Source organism: Herpailurus yagouaroundi, unplaced genomic scaffold (genome assembly GCF_014898765.1).
Source record: "Herpailurus yagouaroundi ecotype Mexico unplaced genomic scaffold, PumYag 165, whole genome shotgun sequence".
Classification (NCBI taxonomy): Eukaryota; Metazoa; Chordata; class Mammalia; order Carnivora; family Felidae; genus Herpailurus; species Herpailurus yagouaroundi.
This window is the reverse complement of record NW_024412406.1, coordinates 17,017,804-17,037,376: the sequence shown is the minus strand read 5'-3', so window position 1 is coordinate 17,037,376 and position 19,573 is coordinate 17,017,804. Positions and strand designations below refer to the sequence as shown.

General features: G+C 39.5%; 2 protein-coding genes across 14 annotated transcripts in view; one reads left to right on the top strand and one right to left on the bottom strand.

Annotated features, from left to right (window-relative positions):
• CSPP1 (centrosome and spindle pole associated protein 1) overlaps nt 1–15,609 on the top strand; it is a 158,113-nt gene extending 142,504 nt beyond the window's left edge. For 10 of the 12 annotated variants that reach the window (XM_040487663.1, XM_040487660.1, XM_040487656.1 and 7 more), the window contains 5 exons: nt 2,177–2,223; nt 6,757–6,820; nt 10,557–10,666; nt 13,028–13,166; nt 14,984–15,609. In XM_040487663.1, the coding sequence (XP_040343597.1) occupies nt 2,177–2,223; nt 6,757–6,820; nt 10,557–10,666; nt 13,028–13,166; nt 14,984–15,195 (572 nt within the window). In that variant the 3' untranslated portion in view covers nt 15,196–15,609. Of the gene's footprint in view, nt 1–2,176; nt 2,224–6,756; nt 6,821–10,556; nt 10,667–13,027; nt 13,167–14,106; nt 14,254–14,983 lie in introns of those variants that run through there. The other 2 variants (XR_005794191.1, XR_005794192.1) reach the window with 2 other exon arrangements.
• Nucleotides 15,610–16,672: 1,063 nt separating this feature from the next.
• ARFGEF1 (ARF guanine nucleotide exchange factor 1) overlaps nt 16,673–19,573 on the bottom strand; it is a 151,912-nt gene continuing 149,011 nt past the window's right edge. For both annotated transcript variants that reach the window (XM_040487650.1, XM_040487653.1), the window contains one exon: nt 16,673–18,142. In XM_040487650.1, coding sequence (XP_040343584.1) covers nt 17,978–18,142 — 165 coding nt within the window. In that variant the 3' untranslated portion in view covers nt 16,673–17,977. The remainder of the gene's footprint in view (nt 18,143–19,573) is intronic.

The window sequence follows — 19,573 nt, the reverse complement described above, 5'->3', positions numbered from 1 at the left end:
GTGGCGTATAGTCCCAGAAAAATACAGGTCCCAGGGAGGGCTCTGATTGGTGTGGCTGAGGTATGTTATCCATGTATGAGAAGGGCCCAGCCATTCACTGTAATGAGGAAGATTGAGCACCTTGGATAGGTCAGGTGACATCTGCAGCAAGAAGTAGGAACCAAGGGAAGGAATGCTGGGGCATTTCTTTATCATGCGTGTCTGCCAGGTTTTGATACGACATAAAGTTTGTACAGCACCAGACTGGGCTGTGAACATGTTTTTGTATAATCTGCCAGTCAGCAGATACTTACTAAGTGACTACCGTAAGCACAAATACACATATCCAGGGGATGTGGTGATGAAGGAAATAATGCTACTGCTCTCTAGGAGCTTATACTTTGGGGGAGACATTAGCTGCTAAATAAGCATTAAGTGTGATGAGTGCTGCAAAGGAGAAATCTAGGATCCCTTGGGAGTGTGGAACTAGGGGTGGGGGAGCATCTGGTAGCAGAGTGGAGCAGCTGCCTCAGTATCTGTGCTCCCTGTTGATCCAGTGACCCTCACACATATTTCACCAGCTTTGCCAGCCTTCAGGCCCCTGAGAGTGGCCATAGAAAATGAGTTGTACAAACGCAATAGTCTGGTAACAAGAATGAGAAGACATGGTCCTACCAGTTATTTTTAGGAAAATTTAAGACCCTAACTTGGCAGGTTGATCTGGCCTGCAGGATCTGAGGAACCTTTTTTTGACCATGAGACAGTATCACAGGAGTAAGGGGTATACCACTTTAGGCCTAGGTCAAGACTTTGATAAAGATTGATATAGGGAAAGTCTTTCCTCTATCTTGTACAGAATTTTTCACAATGGTCTCATAGATCACCCTCTGACGGCAGAGTAACTCAAATTCTATGATAAATACTAGGCATGCCATCAGAGAAGAGAAAAGCAAATACATTGTTCAACCTTTACAAGCATTTTGGTGGAATTTTCGCTTAGGAATTCCAGCTGATGATCTGATCTGGTGTGATCTTGGCAAATTAGGCTGATTAACCCAAAAATAGTCCCCAGGTAGATTCAGATGTGTTTTTGCGCTGTGGGTATCCATTTTCCATAGCAACCATCTGCCACCTTCCAACAAACAGTATGATGACTTAATTCATAAAAATATGGTTTAACTATAAAACAGTCACAAACATGGTATAAAATATTCTAAGAGCCTGGGTGGCTCAGTTGGTTAAGTATCTGATTCTTGGATTTTCGGCTCAGGTCATGATCTCATGGTTTGTGAGGGCAAGCCCTGCGCCGGGCTCCATACTGATAGCATGGGGCCTGCTTGGTAATCTCTCTTTCTCCCTCTCTCTTTCTCTGCCCCTACCCTGCTCTCTCCCTCTCTTTCTCAAAATAAATATTAAAAAAAAAAATTCTAAGAAGGAATACAGGCTGTCATTCATTGGTAGAGTATTTATTCCCAATGGCAGGTTCTAAAGGACAAAATGCACTATTCAGAGGAACACATAGGAACACTGGTCAGATCAAAGAGGGACCTTTGGTATATATGATCCAGAATATTCGCCCCTGGAACCAGATACCTAGAGCTGAACTAACCTCCTTCAGTTCATGTGAGGGGCCTGTGTTTAACTCCACTCAGCAAATTTCTACACAGATTGTGGAAGTATGAAAGAAGATGGTGAAGAATTCTGCATTATTTTCTCTTTCTGTAGGCATCAGTTTCAAGTTCACAGTGATTTTACTGTTTCTATTCATTAATGTGAATGGAAGAATTTTATTCAATTAAAATGGATGCTTAGTTATATTTATTAATAAGTAATATCTTAACATTGTAAAATGTGATAGTTGAAAAAGAATTTCTAATAGAGCACTAGCTAGTTACAAAAGATACTCTAAAAAATTTTTTTTAATTTTATTTTAGAAAATCTGTTTTTAATGTTCATATATTTTTGAGAGAGAGAAGAGAGCATGCTAGCTGGGGAAGGGCAGAGAGAGACAGAATCTGAAGCAGGCTCCAGGCTCCGAGCTGTCAGCACAGAGTCTGACGCAGGGCCCGAACTCATGCCAAGATGTGAGATAATGACCTGAGCTCAAGTCAGATGCTCAACTAACTGAGCCACCCAGGTACCCCTAAAAGTTTTTATTTTAAAATGTTTTCTAACTTTTTTTCTCCATTAACTGTAGTTGACTTGGATGCTATCCCAAGTGCTAAAGTACGGGACCACAGAATGGTAAGAAACCACTTATTTTTTTACCACAATTTTTCAGGTTAGTTTTTGGGGGATAAAAAATTTTTAGAAATATGGTGAGTAATCCAGTTTTGAATATTGAATTAAGAAAGAATTTAAGGGGCGCCTGGGTGGCGCAGTCGGTTAAACGTCCGACTTCAGCCAGGTCACGATCTCGCGGTCCGTGAGTTCGAGCCCCGCGTCGGGCTCTGGGCTGATGGCTCAGAGCCTGGAGCCTGTTTCCGATTCTGTGTCTCCCTCTCTCTCTGCCCCTCCCCCGTTCATGTTCTGTCTCTCTCTGTCCCAAAAATAAATAAACGTTGAAAAAAAAAATTTAAGAAATAATTTAAATATTGTCTCATCCATGTAGTGGGTAGTAGAGATATATTAGTATAATACATAGAAAATATATTGTTATACAAAGTATATTGTGGCATTGGATCTAGGCTCTTCAAGTTGGTCTGTTTTTAATTGTGTGACTTCAGGCAAGATATTTAATCTTTCTGTGCCTTAGCTTCCTGATCTGTAAAATAGGATAGTATTACCTCTGAGGGTGGCTATAAGTAAATTATTATTTGCAAGGCACTTAGAGATAGGCCTGTCACGTAATTTCTATAAAAATGTTGATTAAATAAATGAAAAATAGTTTGGGTTGTTGTGGGGATTAAGTGAGATAATGTATTAAAAAAGCCTTTAGCATAGAGCCTGGCCCATAATAAGCGCAGCGTGTTTGCTGTCAGTATGAGCAGCAGTGGAAGTAGGAGTTTATTATATAAATATTGGTGAGGCCTATTAAGAAAGAAAGCAAGGTAAGGGTGTTACTCTTATCGTGAGGAGGTGAAATCTGTGCAGAGACTGAATAAAGGGAAGGAATGAGGGGCCCCTGGGCAGCTCAGTTTGTTAAGCATCTGACTGGATTGTGGCTCAGGTTCCTGAGATCAAGCCCTGCATTGGGCTCTGTGCTGACACTGTGGAGCCTGCTTGGGGTCCTCTTTCTCCCCCCCCCTCTCTCTCTCTCTCTGCCCCTCATGCATGTGTGTACATGTATTCTCTCTCTCAAGTAAACACTTAAGAGAAGGGATGAGCTGCTTTCATGCAACAAATATGTATTGAATACTTACTGTGGAGCAGATAGACGGTGCTAGGTGCTGGGGGCATAGGAATGAAGAAAAATCCCTGCTCTCTGAGGGCTAGCTTTCTGTTAAGAGGGAGAGACAATAAATAAATATATAGTATGTTAGATTGTGGGGCTCTGGAGAAAATAATAGCCTGGAAAGGTGCTGGGTGTCCTGGGGTAAGAGAGTTTACAATGTTGGGGGGCACCTGGGTGGATCAGTTAGGTGTCCAACTTTGGCTCAGGTCATGATCTCGTGGTTCATGAGTTCAAGCTCCACGTCAGGCTCTGTGCCGACAGCTCGGAGGCTGGAGTCTGCTTCAAATTCTGTGTCTCCCTCTCTCTCTGCCCCTCCCCTGCTCACGTTCTCTCTCTTGTCTCTCTCTCTCTAGTCTCTCTCAAAAATAAATAAAACTTTAAAATAAAAAGAGGGTTTATAATGTGAAATACAGTGGGCATGAAAGGCTTCATGGAGGAGGTAATATTCAAATAAGGACATCAAGGAGGTGGCTGTGTGAATTAGCAGGGGACACATCTGGAGGAAGCAGCTTCTAGGCAGTGGCCCTGGGCAAGAGTAGGCTTGGTGCATACAGGAAGCAGTGACCAGGCTGGGGAAGCTGGAGAACCATGAGCAGAGTGGGTAGAGAGGTGATGGGCTGGACTGCAGAGCCTCCAAACCCATCACAGGGTTTTGCCTTTTACATTGTGCACGTGTTGAGAAGCTTCCAGAGTTTTAGAGCAGAGTAGTGACACATGGCTACTGCTATAATCTAAGTGATTTAGCCTGGGGTAGGAGTAGTGGAAGTGGTCAGAAGTGGCCGAATTTATGTATGTATGTATGTATGTATGTATGTATGTATGTATGTATGTATGTTTATTTAGAGAGAGAGAGCGCGCATGCATGCAGAGGAGGAGCAGAGAGGGAGAGAGAGAGAATCCTAAGCAGTCTCCTTGCTGTTAGTGCAGAGGCTGACGCGGGGTTCCAGCTTACAAACCGTGAGATCATGACCTGAGCTGAAATTAAGAGTTGGACACTTAACCAACTGAGCCATCCAGGCACCCCAGAAGTGTTTGGATTTATTTTGAAAGGAGACCTGAAAGGATTTTGACATATTGGTTGTAGAGTATGGGGAATCAAAGGTGGAGTCAAGGGTTCTGGTTGGGAGTTGACGTTTATAGCAGTAGGAAAGCAGAAGAAACACATTTGTGGGGGGAGAGATTTAGGAACTTAGTTTTAGACATGGTAAGTTTTGAGATGCCTATTAGACAAACAGTTGGAACTGGCAAGTAGCAGACAGATAAGTTCAGGGGAAAAGATTGGGGTTGGAAAGAAATTTAATCTTCACACACATGAATGGCAGAAACAGTATTGCCCCCATTTTCAGATTATAAAGATAAGGCTCAGGTAGGCTGTTTTAGTAGCCCAGGGTTCCAGTTGGTAGCTGTTGGTACTTAGTTTTAAACTGATAATGATGTTGCTAATAGCTACCATTTACAGCGTGACCACTGCTTACCTGTTCCAGATACTTGACATTTATTTCTCTAAAGTTCACAACAAGGTGTGCTTATCCCTATTTGGCATATGAGGAAACTGCTAGCACATGGCCACGCAGTCAGTAAGCTGCAAAGCCCAGATCTGAAACCAAGGTGGTCTCGAGCTCCTCTTTGTCCCCGTACCACACCTATTCCTGAAGATTCTGTAGGTTGGTAGGTTTCTCTGTGTGTGGCAGCCACCTTTCTCAGTGAAAAGATATCGAAATTTAACAGCTGGGATTTTGATTAAAATCCTGGATTAGTGGGGCACCTGGGTGGCTCAGTCAGTTAAGCGGCCGACTTCAGCTCAGATCATGAACTTGCAGTCCGTGAGTTTGAGCCCCACGTCAGGCTCTGTGCTGCTAGCTCAGAGCCCGGAGCCTGCTTTGGATTCTGTGTCTCCCCCTCTCTCTGCTCCTCCCCGCTCATGCTCTCTCTCTCAGAAATAAAGAAATTAAAAAAAAAATTATAAAAAACCCTGGATTAGTAACACTGTATTTTGCTGAGTAGAAACTTAGCATAAGCCAACAGTTTATCGTGGCTGTTACCAAAAAGCTAATAAATTTTGGGCTCCTCATCTTCTTAGAAACTGGATTATATAGGAAACACAAATGAAAGTGGGGCAGGTTGTCATGGAGAAGATAGAGCTTGGGTGGACTTGGATCACTTTTCAGTTATGTGAAGGACTGTGATGAAGAACAGAGAGGTGTGGCGATAAGTATGCCATGCTAGGGACACCTGCTCCAGACCATTTGCTAAATATTAGATGCTGTTATTTTCATGCTAAAAAGCAAAAGCAGAATCAATAGGTGTTAAAAAGGAAAGTTAAATGCAGTATATGGAAGAATTGAGTGAAAGAGAAGAACTTTGTGATAATCAATGCTGTGTATCAGTGGAATGTATTTAGAAATTAATGGATAATAGCTCTTTGGTGGTGCATTCTAGCACATCCTAAAAATCTGGGAGGTGGTGTCAGGTGACTTTAGGCTCCTTCTAGCATCTAAGGTGATATTATTCTCTGTATGTAAATCTGTTAATCCCTTATTTGAGAGCTCATTACAAGCCCAGTCATAGTGTTATTTTGTTTCCTACTCTTCTGTTCTCTCTACATCTGTGCTATACCTGTGTGACAACTGCTGTCACACAGGGCTTTCCTTGTCTGGGGCGTGCTCCTCTCTGTGCCCCATGGCACTGTGATCCACTCCACAGCAGAAAGTCTTACTCATCTTTGTTCCTGGCATGGAGGAAATAGTGCACTACACAGATTAAAAAAAAAAATTTTTTTTTTCAACGTTTATTTATTTTTGGGACAGAGAGAGACAGAGCATGAACGGGGGAGGGGCAGAGAGAGAGGGAGACACAGAATCGGAAACAGGCTCCAGGCTCCGAGCCATCAGCCCAGAGCCCGACGCGGGGCTCGAACTCACGGAGCGCGAGATCGTGACCTGGCTGAAGTCGGACGCTTAACCGACTGCGCCACCCAGGCGCCCCATACACAGATTTATTGAAAGAATGAGGGAGTCTTGGCGGTGTTTAAAGACCTTTTAATTGTGAACCTCAGTAGACGCCCCCTTTCCTGGGGTAGACCTCTGGGTGGCTCAGTCGGTTAAGCATCCAGCTGTCAATTTTGGCTTGATTCTTGATCTGGATTCTCTTTCCCCCTCTCCCCAACTCATGTGCATGCTCAATCTCTCCAAAATAAATAAACTTAAAAAAATTATAAAAAAGGGCCTTTCTTGTATTTGGGGGCATTGGAATGTGGTGTAGGAAGGAAGCAGCCATCCTTTTTGCTAATTTTGGGAACAGTGTGGAGACATGTGCCTCTTGGTACAAGTTTGTTATTTTTCCATACAATACTAATAAAAGTTGTTAATGTATGATTCTTTTAGCTTAGAGAGCACGCTGATGATTTTTTGAAAACTTCATTACTGGAATCTGATAGTGCTTTTATTGGTGAGTATATTTATTTTACGGATCTAGTTATTTAAATCTTAAACATTATATTTAAGTACTTTTTTCCATATTTACAAAATCACTACTCTTTGTTTTCCAAGGTGGTAAAAAGTGAATATTCTGTTTTACTAACTTAATAATTATCAAATTAATCTTAAAAACTCTAATCTTCAAAACTTTATAACTAAAATGAACTTTAGAAGTCATAGAAATGGTTCTCACAAATCCCTGTACATGAATTTTCATAACAGCTTTACTTCTAATAGCCAAAGCTGGACTCAGCTCAGATTTCCTTCAACAGGTGTGTAGTTAAACTGCAGTACCTCCATACTATGGACTGCTACTAAGAGATCAGTATCAAGTGTATTTTATCAGTATCAATATCCTGGGTGTGAGACTATTGCTCTTGTTTTGTAAAACAGTACCACTGGGAGGAACTGGGCAAAGTGTATAAAGGACCTCTACCATTTCTTAAAACTGTATGTGAATCTTTTAATTTTAAAAAGTCCTAAGAATATATACTTAGTATTTTTTTAAGTTTGTTTTGTTTTATGAAAACAACTATAAAACTCTTAATGAAATAAAATAGAAATATCTATTTCATGGATTGGGAAACTCAGTATGGTTTAAGACCGTGGTTCTTCCCAACTTGATCTACAAATTCAGTGCAATCCCAATCAAAATTTATGGATATCAACAAACTGATTCTAAAGTTTATATGGAGGGGCAAAAGACCCAGAATAGCCAGCACCATATGGAAAGAGGACAAAGATGAGGACTGACACTACCTGACCTCAAGACTTACTATAAAGTTACAGTAATCAAGATGGGATGGTATTGGTAAAAGAATATACAGATAGATCATTTGAACGGAATAGAGTCCAGAAATAGACCCAAACAAGGATAGTCAACTGAAAAGAGCAAAGGTAGTTGCAATGGATAAAAGATGGTCTTTTCAATAAATGCTGCAGAACAACTGGACATCTACATGCAAAAAAATGAATCTAGACACAGACCTTACACCCTTCACAAAAATCAACTCAAAATGGACCATAGACCCAAATGTAAAATGTAAAGTTATAAAACTCCTAGAAGATAGTAGAGGAGAAAACCTAGAAGAACTTGGGTATAGTGATGACTTTTAGATACAACACCAGGCATAAGCCATGAGAGAGAGAAATTGGATAAACTAGACTTCATTAAATACTAATGCTCTGTGAAAGACCATCGCAAGAGAATGAGAAGACAAGCCCAGACTAGGAGAAAATACTTGGCAAAAGACTTATCTGATAAAGGACTGTTAGCCAAAATGTACAAAGAATTCTGAAAACTCAACAATAAGAAAGAATTAAAAGATGGGTGAAAGATACAAACAGACATTTCACTAAAGACTTACAGATGCCAAATAGGCCCTTGAAAATATGTCTTTAGGGAAATGTAAATTAACGAGATACAACTATTACAATGGTCAAACTCCACAGGAACTCTCACTCACAGCTGATGGGAATGTAAAATGGTACAGCCACTTTGGGTGTTTCTTAGGAAACCAAACGTACTCCTTACCTTTCAATGCAGCACTTATATTCCTTAGTATTTACCCAAAGGAGTTGAAACTTGTGTCCATACAAAAATCCTCACCAAGATACTTACAGCAGTTTTATCAGTAATTGCCAAGACCAGGAAGCAAACAAGATGGCTTTCAGAAGGTAAATGGATAAATATACTCTGGTACGTCCAGACAATGCAATATTAGTGCTAAAAAGGAATGTGTTATGAAACCATGGAAAGACAGAGGATCCTGAATGCTTACCAGTGAAAAAAGCCAATCTGAATAGGCTACATACTGTATGATTCCAACTATATGACCATCTGGAAAATACAAAACTATGGAGGCAGTAAAGAAATCAACAGTTGCCAAGGGTTACAGTAGAGGGAGGAATGAATAGGTGGTACACCGAAGAGTTTTAGGGCAATGAAGCTGTTCTGTAGGATACTGTCATTGTGGATACAGGTCAAAACCTATGTAGTGTACAACACCAAGAGTGAAGCCTAATGTAAATTCTGGATATTGGGTGATAATGTATCAGTGCAGGCTCATTGATTTCAACAAATATACCATTCTGGTGGAGGTTGTTGATAGGTAAGCTATGTGTGTGTGGACAGGGGTATATAGGAATTCTCTATTTTCTACTCCATTTTACTGAACTTAAAGTTCTTGTAAAAAAAATAGTATATATATTTTAAATACAGCAAATGAATTAGTGGTGGGGTATATATAGAAGTCAGAAAACTTTATTTTTTTTTTATTAAAATTTTTTTAATGTTTATTTTTGAGAGAGAGACAGAGTGTGAGTGAGGGAGGAACCGGGGATGGGGTGGGGGGGAGGGACACAGAATCTGAAGCAGGTTCCAGGCTCTGAGCTGTCAGCACAGAGCCCAATGTGGGGCTCGAACTCATGATCCATGAGATCATGACCTGAGCTGAAGTTGGATGCTCATCTGACTGTGCCACCCAGGTGCCCCGAAGTCAGAAAACTTTATTTTTGGAGTTTTAGAAAACCACATCTTATTAAATAAAATGTAGCTATTGCTGCCTTAAAAAAAGAGCAACAACAACAACAACAACAAAAAAACCCAGTGCATTTTAAATATCAGAAATTTGAGTATCACTTATAGGGATAAATGATAGTATCGTATCAATGTTAAATTTCCTGAATGTGATAGTGGAATTGTAGGCTTAATGTAGGAGACAGTCCTTGTTCTTAGATACTATGTGCTCAAGTATGTGGGGATGAAGTGTCATGATACCTGCAACTTACTGGTTCAGCAAAAACCAGCAACAACACCCTCCCCCCTCAAATAGAAATGAGGAAAAATAAGAAATGGTGATTTTAGGTATTTGTTATATTATATTTACAACTTTCCTTCAGGTTTTAATTTTTTTTTTTTTTAATAAGGAGTTGGGGAAAAAATTCTAAATGTTATAAGCTATTTACCTCCATGGTCACTAGAAAGACTGTAATTAAAAATACAATACCAAGTGTTGGTGAGGATATGAAGAAACTAGAACCTTCTTACTATGTGAAATGGTAGAACCACATCTGAAAATGGTTTGGCAGTTACTCAGAATGCTAAACATTAAGTTCCATGTAATATCCAGCACTTAACTCCTAGGAATATACCCCCAAAGAAATGAAAATGTATGGCCACAAAGACACGCACATGAATGTTCATAGCAGCATTAATAATCACCAACTAGAAACAGTTCAAATGTCTATCAGCTGGTAAATGCATAGATAAAATGTGACGTATCCATATGATGGAGCAGTTATTCAGCAAGAATGAATTGATACATGGTACAATGTAGAAGAACCTCAAACACATTATGCTAAGTGGAAGACACAAAATATTACATTGTATAATTCCATTTATATGGAATCTCAGGAAAGATTGAAAGCAGATTAATGTTTACACGGGGCTGGGCAGGTGGGAGTTGTGATTGCCTGCAAGCAAAGGGAACTTTTTTGAGGTGACAGCCATGTTCTAAAACTGGGTGGTAGTGATGACTGCACAATTCTAGAAAAGTTATTGAACTATGTACATTTATGGTAGCTGAATTTTATTATATGTAAATAATATCTTAAAGCTATTAAAAAAAGAGAGTCTTGGTTTAGCTCTGAGTAAAAAGATGTGAAATGGTGCATGTTTAAGACTTCTTTCTGTGTGGTCCTCCTAGGTGCTTATGGTGAAACATATCCTGCCATTGAAGATGACCCCCTCCCTCCACAGTCACAGCTGCCCTCTGCAAGAGAGCGCAGGAGGAACAAATTGAAAGGACTGGACTTTGTATGTATGAAATGTCTTTCATTTTTTTCCCTTTTCAGTTTAGGAGTGAGACATGTGGTCCAGTAAAGAATGAGCACTTGTTCTGGAAGAGATAGCCCTAGGTCTGTATGTAGGCTTTACCATCAAATAGTTGGCTGACCTTAGGCAGGTCATTGAACTCTGGTACCTTGGCTTCTTTGAGGTAGTATTTTTCTGTCTCTTCGTGTGAATACAAGTCTAGTAGTGCTGGCACAGAATGTTCAGTAATGTTCATTCCACACCCTAATCTTCCTCTTTCTCCTTTGTGGAGTATTTAGATTTCAGAGAATGTACAAGAAGCAACTGATAAACATTTATTGAAAAATCTGCTGTATCTTTTTAGGCATGTACTGTATAGGTTTCTTCTATTTTGGTCAGATAACTTGCCCAAGGTCACATTAGACAGGAAGACTGATATTCAGCCCATATTCTTCTCATAGGATGTTTGTAAATGTTTTTACAGTGTAGCTAGTAAAAAGCCTTTGTGACATTGTTGAGATATGTACTTTATTGAGTAGACAACTTTGGGCAGTTTCTTAAATTTGTTTCCCCAGCAACCGTTAATTTACTTTGTTTCTATAGAGTTGCCTTTTCTGGATACACAGAAATGAGATACGGTCATTTGTGACTGACTTCTTTTTTCTTTGAAGTTTCAGCATGTCAGTACTTGCCTCCTTTTTATTGTTGAATACTTCTTTGTATGGATATTCCATTTTTTTTCATTTATTCAACATTTGATGGACATTTGTGTTTTTTCCATTTTTTGTCTGTTAGGAATACTGCTTTTAAAAAATTTGTGTTCAGTTTTTAAAAAAAATTTTTAAGCTTATTTAGAAAGAGAGCGAGCGAGCAAACAGGGGAGGGGCAAAGAGAGAGAAACCAAAACAGGCTCCACGCGGTTAGCACAGAGCCCAACATGGGGCTTGAACCCACAAACTGTGAGATAATGACCTGAGCTGAAAGCAAGAGTCAGACACTCACTTGACTGAGCCACTCAGGTGCCCCATATGTACAAGTTTTTTAATGCTTTTGTATTCTGTTGCATAAACACCTAGGAATTGAATTGTTGGGTTATAGAGTTCACTGTGGCCAACATTTTGAGGAACTGCCAGACTGTTTTCCAAAGTGGCTATACCATTTTATACTCCTAGCAGCAGTATATGAAGGGAAGCCAGGTGTTCGGTATCACAGCCACCACTTGTTACCGTCTCTTTTATTATAGTCATCCTAGTGGGTGTGATGAAGCAATATATCATTGTGGGTTTGCTTTGTATCTCCCTAAGATGTTCAGTATATTTTCATGTGCTTCTTAGCCATTGGTGTATCTTTGAAAATATGTCTATGCAAATCCTTTGTCCATTTTCTAATCAGGTTGTCGTTTTGTAAGTTCTTTATATGTCTAGACACAAGTCCTTTACTAGATATATGATCTGCAGATTTTTCTTTAATTTTGTGGCTTTTTTTTACTTTCTTGATGGTGTCTATTAAAATAGAGAAGCTTTTAATCTTGACGAGGTCCAATTTAGCAGTCTTCTATTGCTTGTACTTTTGGTATTTTATCTAAGAAACCATTACCTAACCCAGTTATCATGAAAATTACTTCTGTGTTTTCTTCTAAGGAATTTTACAGCTTTTGCATTTTTTTTTTTAAATTTATTTACTTTGAGAGAGACAGAGACAGTGTGAGTGGGGGAGGGGCAAAGAGAGAGGGAGAGATCAAATCCCAAGCAGACTCAGCACTACCAGCACAGAGCCCGATATGGGGCTCGAAACCAAGAGCCAGATGCTTAACCTACTGAGCCACCCAGGCATCCCTATAGCTTTTGCTCTTAAATTTAAGTCAGTGATCCACTCTGTGTTAACTTTTGCAATTGATGTGAGGTTTGGATTCCAAATTCATTTTTTTGTATGTGAACAATCCAGTTGTTCCAATATTTGTTGGCTCTTTTCTCCATAAAGGTAAAGGTTTATTCCCAGAACTCTCATATCTATTCCATTGATCTGTAGGTCTGTCTTTATGCCATTACCACTGTGTCTTGATTACTGTAGCTCAACTGATTCTTACCCTGTTACTTCAATTTTTACCTTTTGGGTCTTACAATTCCCCGCTTTCACCCCAGCCTGATGGCATTTAAATATAATCACAAATGCTATACTTTCATCTGAGCCTGCATGAATATAAAAACCAGGAGTTAGAATATAAATGCTGCAGATTTCCATTTGTTTTATTTTGTTCATCACACTGTACACTTATTAGGGGCAAGAGTATTTTTAGATTCACTGATTTATTAACATTTTATGTTAACTAATGATTGTTTCTGAAATTCTATTTTCTAATTACAGGATAATGGTCATCCTAATGTACCGCCAGATGGTCTCTCTTTGAAATCTGTGTCCAGTATAAATATTGATCAGCTTAGAACGAGAAATGAAGAACGGATGCGAAGACTGAATGAATTTCAGAATAAACCGATTAATACAGGTAAATGGCCAAGCTTAATAGACTATATACATAGCACATTCTGTAAGAACTGAAACCTGTTTCCGTGGGAGTTTTCACTGATGGGTGGGGTCAGGGGATAGAGGAAGGAATTCTGAAACCCCTTTGAATTGTAAGGACTAGAACCACAGATACCATCCAGGAAAACCTCGACTTAGGATCAATTTTGCATCAGATTCTACCAGAGAGGGTACTTTTTTTTTTTTTTTTAGTGGATTCTAAACAGATGAAGTTTTTACTAAATGTATCTAGGCTTTGCTTTCACCAGGGAAAATGTATTAGTTTCATTATCTCACCTCCCTTATTGAAGTTAGAGATTGTTAGAAATTAACTTCACAATTTTTTTTTTTTTTTTTACTTTTTTTGCTTGCCTTTTGATGCCATAGAGCAAAATAGCCTCAGGTTAGTATTTCTTTTTAGAAGCCAGTGTTTCCATTAGGAGCTTCACTGTCTCATCGCTTTGGTGATCAGCAGGTTAAAGCGTGTTCACCAAGCACAGGCAGGCAGGATGGTTCCTTAGGCAGCTACTGACCTCCCTCTATTAGTTTTAGCAAATAGCAGAGTGGTCTTTTGGGACAATTCCTGTTAGTCTGTAAACCTACATCCAATAATTTTCTAATAGCAATTTTCCTACCTTTAACACTTTATTAACTTAAAACTACACTCATACAGTTGGCAGCAGTCCAGGTGATATAAATTGATGGAGCCATACTTTTCATATCATACCTGAAAAAATGTGGATCAGTGGGAAAACAATTCTTTTAATGTGTACCGAGGATTACCTATTCCTTAATTTCTTTTAGAACCAGTAAGGAGAATATTTAATAGGAATATATTTAAATAATTGAGAAAATAGAGCATTTGAAGAATCTCTTTCAGAAGGTTTTCAGCTTCTAAACTGTAACGTTGTCCTTTCAAACAGGAGCTTTTTGGTGCGATGTGGAGTGATTGCTCATTAAATTGCCTGCACATGTCCCTTTGCTGGGCTAATCCTTCACAGACCGGGAGATGTAATTTAAACAGATTTTGACATCACAGAGTAGGAAGACAGATTTTCCTATTATATCTAGTAAGTAAAAATATAGATAAAGAAGTTGAACACATTTAATTAAAGAATGAACCATAAATTAGGGACTTGCTAATGGAGAAGACCCCAATCTCCTAGATTAGGTGCAGGAATGTAAGTAATTTCATCCCCTGTCTGGTGCTTTCCTTAAAATGACTTTATTTCTTTATAGCATTGTTAACAGATTTGGAGTTATTTCTAAAACTTTGCTAAATTTAAAGCTTTGTAAGGTTGCTTACACTTCTACCAACACCTTACCTGTCTGGTGCCATCTACTTTGCTATCTTTGGAATTCCTGTGGGTGATGGTACCATGGAGTCAGTCACCTTATTCACTTGGCTGTTTTTTCTTTTTTTCCCCTGACCTCTAAAATGAAGCATCTGGGGGCGCCTGGGTGGTTCAGTTGGTTAAGCGTCCGACTTCGGCTCAGGTCATGATCTCACAGTTCCTGAGTTCGAGCCCTACGTTGGGCTCTGTGCTGATAGCTCAGAGCCTGGAGCCTGTTTCAGATTCTGTGTCTCCCTCTCTCTGACCCTCCCCTGTTCATGCTCTGTCTCTCCCTGTCTCAAAAATAAAACGTTAAAATGAAGCATCTAGACAGGACAGTACACTGTAGAACACCATAATATGGAGAAATGCGGGGCTGGAACGGGTTAGATGACAAGAGATCTGTGTTCATCTCACCTCCTTGCCACCAGTGTTACCTGAGTCATGTCCCTCTTGCCTCCTGTAGACGACGAAAGTTCACTGGTTGACCCTGATGACGTGCTGAAGCACATGGGAGACGATGGATCAAACTCTGTAGCGACTGAGCCCTGGCTCCGCCCAGGCACCTCAGAAACACTGAAAGGATTCATGGCAGAGCAACTGAACCAGGAGCAGCAGCAGGTTCCTGGAAAACTAGGCATTTTCAATTGGCAGGGCCTGTCTACTGCCCACGGTTAAATAAATCTGTATTGGACCCAGCAGTGCCTTTTAAGGTGAAAGGAATGTTAAATCTGAACCTTTGGTAATATGTGTGCTACTTTTGGTCACTACCTGAACGTTACTTACACAAGTTCCATCTGTATATAAGGTGTATTTTTCCCATGATGATGTATATGATGTACATAAAAGGCCATGATTAATTTATATAATGTAGAATTAAATAGAATTATTTTTGCACAATTTTGCCATACATTAGGTGGTAATGAACTCTTGGAATCAACTACCATATGTGCATTATTCTCGTAAGATAAGGTGAATAAAACAAGTGTCTTAACAGTACTGCAAAACCTGAATACTCGTTTGTACATTTGCCATTGTTCTCGCGATTCAAAATGATTCGCTTAATAAATACATTGGTTGTAGTTGTAACTATTTCAGTTGCTAGGTAATGAATCACGTGCTAGCTACTTCCATGTTACTTATAGCTACTGATTCAGTACAAATGATGGGAATCATAACTGATTTCATTCCCACGAGCCATACACTATCACATCTTTCTGCCTCTATTTTTCTATGAATGAAGGCATTATATTTACTGATTAATATGACTTTACTAGTTGATAGAAATAAATTTTTATTGCCAATGTCAATTTCTTAACTGGAACTGAGGTTCTAAACAAGGTGTTTTAGAAGGTGAAGACAGACAAGAACACCCAGGGGTCGACAGAGACTGGAATCCTTGCTGCACCGCCATGGACCCTTGGATAAGTGAGTCTAATCACTCCATTAAATGGTACCTTTGGGAAATAATTCTTTGGTTTTAGCACCATGACCACTGAGAACACCCCCAGATCCTACTTCTTGCACATTTCCATTGGAACTATCGGATAAGTTTACCTCGTGTGAAATTTTACCATTTTAAATTTTAGCTGCATATAAATCTTACTCAATTTTGTACCCTAATCATTGTTTGCTTCACTGTGAAGATTTTTCCTCTTCTATCTTCATTTCAAAGTACCACGAAAGCCTCTTGTCTCCTCTAAGGAGAGTCCTGGTACCATAAAATAAACCACCGGTTCCCAGCTCTAGCATCCAGCTGGGCTTAAAGAGGGCTGTGTCTTGGGGGCATGTTTATAAATGCATTGTTCAAAAACTCATTATCTAGAAGTATAAACAGTTATCCCCCCCCCCCCTTTTTTTTAATGCCCTTGTACCACACAACTCAAACGGACTCCTAGGACACACAATGTCCCCTGGCGAATTGCCCCAAAGGGGACTTCAGCTCTTTTAGCAGATAGTATAGCCTTATTTCGGGTTATTAATATACAAAATGTTAAGGGTTGAGAAGGCAGGATCCCAATGCCAAAAGCTGGAACGAAAATGTCAGAATTAACACTGAATTTGTAGTTCCAGCAAAGAATATTCCTAAATTCAGCTTTTAAAAAAAAAAAAAAAAAAAAAATCAATGAAACATGGGGCTGTGGATTACACAGGGTTTGATTGCACTGATGAAATAATCCAAAAACTTTATTGACCTATAACCTGATTAGAATATGCCAGATGAGAATATTGTACAGAAAGTTGTACAGAATTTTTTACATAGAAAACTTTACATCTGTACCATATACATTTTATCCATCTGAAAAAATTTTCTACATCCACTGTTAATACGGAATGCTTGACAATCTTGTCTTTTTTTTAACCATCAGAGCACAATTCACAGTATGAATACATTTCCAGTAAATCTAACTTCCCCAAACCATGCCAGATTTGTTATTTTAACATATTCAACATTAAATTCTGTACATACAGTAAAATCTACATCAAGCCCCTCCACCCAAAAGAAAAAAGAAAGTGACAGCAACCTAGATCATTTTGCAGTGATTCAAGTTTCAATCCATGAAGGATCAACTCTATTTTAATGGCTCATCTTTTAGAGGCCCTAAGAGAAGTCTATTACAGGTAGTTAGGTCAGTAGGAGTATTTTCTACCTTTTTTGTTGTTGTTGATCATGACAAGTGTCAGCCACAACAGCTTCTGGGCATGTCAAACCTTGAAAATGACCCACCCCTCAAAAGGGCAAAACCAAAATCCCCACAAAATAAAAAAGACAAAGTTCAACCCAAATGTTTAGTGCATTTGACAAAATATTATAGGTATTTAGCAAATGAATAAGAAAATAAAGAAATTAAAATAAAACAGTGCAGGAAGAACTATATAATGTTTAAGATTTTTATATTACAGACCTGCATCTCTGTACATTTTTCACAGAAGGATGATTACCAGTATCTCAGATAGCCTGAGTGTGCAAAAATCTTCAGAATAAGAATACCATAGTTGCTAAATATCTTTTACCATGAACAATAATTTCTTCTTCTCCCCCCAACCCCAATTATAAACATTTTATCCTTCAAAATACAGCTCTCCTGAGTTGTACTTCTTGCAGAAGTTCAAATCTTTACATCTATAGTTCTTTGGGTAAAGTTTTGCTTCCACACCTGCCAAACATATGTGGGGCTCTCCCTGCTGCCAAGGACAGGGAAGGACACATGAACACAAGCGGACACTGTGGAAAGAGGCTTTCTGCTCAACATGAGCCCAACACGACTAACAGAATCCACCAGATTACTAATAGGGACTGGAGCATTGCAAGTTTGAGTTATAGTTCTGAGCATCTTTACCAGTAACCCTCAGACACTGCAATTCAGAGAAACCATTTTTCAGGTAGGAAACCTCAGCTCCTGGGTCCTTTTAAAGAGCGGAGGGATGTAAACGCCAACAGAAAAATACCATGTTGCCATCATTGCTTGTTTATTCCAAGTTCCTGTTCAGGTGGCTGTGATATCTGAAAAACTACTCCAATTCGCAGAAAAAATCTTCTAAGAACAGCACGAAGTTCAGGAATCAAGTCAAATTGCATAATTTCACATAAGAGAGGGTAGTAGAATGACGCGTGAGCCTTAAACTGGGGGTGGAAGGGGTAAGAATTTCCCGGTTAGTAGTGCTTGCATTCCAAATCACAGAAGCTCAAAATGCCTTCAGAGTCAAACCACTTTGGGGCCTGCACCAATCAGTGAAGACAGAGGAAATACATTTGCATAAAGCAGTGACTATATTGATTATGGAAACTGAAATAGATACTTCCCTTTAAAAAGAGAAAAGACTTCAAAAGACTTAATACAAACATTATTCACTTAACCTACCCTTATTTTGGAAAACATTTTCTATTATAGTTCCTTGAACTTGTGGTAAACTTCTAGTATTTATCATTGTTTTTCCTGGATAATAAGCAAAAGTAAGACCAGCGGGAATCACAGTTGAGTTTTTACAAGCTATGGGTTATTGAAACTACCTTATTTGTTAAAGAAATTTCTAATTTTAGGGAAAATACCTTACTTGTTAAAGAAATTTCTAATTTCTACCTAATACTACAATGTAAAATATGTACTCTTCAGGCAAAGATTATACATTCCACAATTATGGTCTTTGCTAGACTTCTTTAATTTCTGAATACAAGTCACCTGCCTGTTCTCTCTCCTGCTCCCCACACCCCATGAGGGACAAAGAAGCAGTGTGACAGACTGTGGCATGAAAGCTTGTAGTGGAATCAGACGGACTACGCTTTGGAGTCCTTCCTGGCCCCGTGGCTGCTCATGCCTTAGGTCACTTCTCTAAGCTTTATCCAGCCTGGGAGTCAGATGGGAATGCATGTGGACCAGAGCATATGACTTGGGATGAACATCTGTATGGCACCAACTGACACTGCACAGCCTCTATTGGGTCCCCTAGCCCAAATCTCCGGCCACCTCACTGCATTTTTAAACCTATTCAGGGATCACAGCAACCCGCTTCCATTTATGTGAGCTAGTTTAGTTTTAAAAGTGAAATACATATTTTTGCCAATCTGGCATCTGTATTTATATTTATAGTTATGTATTTTTAATTTATCTTCATTTCTACTTTCAAATTCTCAAAGGAATTTATGGCCCATTCACTAGGGGCTCTGTGTCACATGGAACCGATAAATATGCCAAAGGAATGGCTGAGGCCTGGGGCCCAGAAATAGCCTTGGGTAGGGGGCAGAGTACAAGCCAGGGGTTGGGCAGAACAGCAGTCTTCAAAATGGGGCCAAAGGAGAGACTTCAAGGGTCAGGATGGAAATTGCACAGTGTGGGGGAGTCAGTGGCTTGTCAGAGTGTCCTAAAGATTCTGATTCCTTCCTTACTGAATCCGCTACAGAGTCACTAATTAGAGAACAAAGCAGGGTAAGGAGGGAGAAGAATGAAGGGCCAATGAGCACAAGGGCCACGGCGGCCCAGGGCAGAGCAGCACTGTGGCCTGGACCTTGCTTGATCTACCTCTGAGCAGTGGGTCTGCAACCCTGTGACCCTGCCTC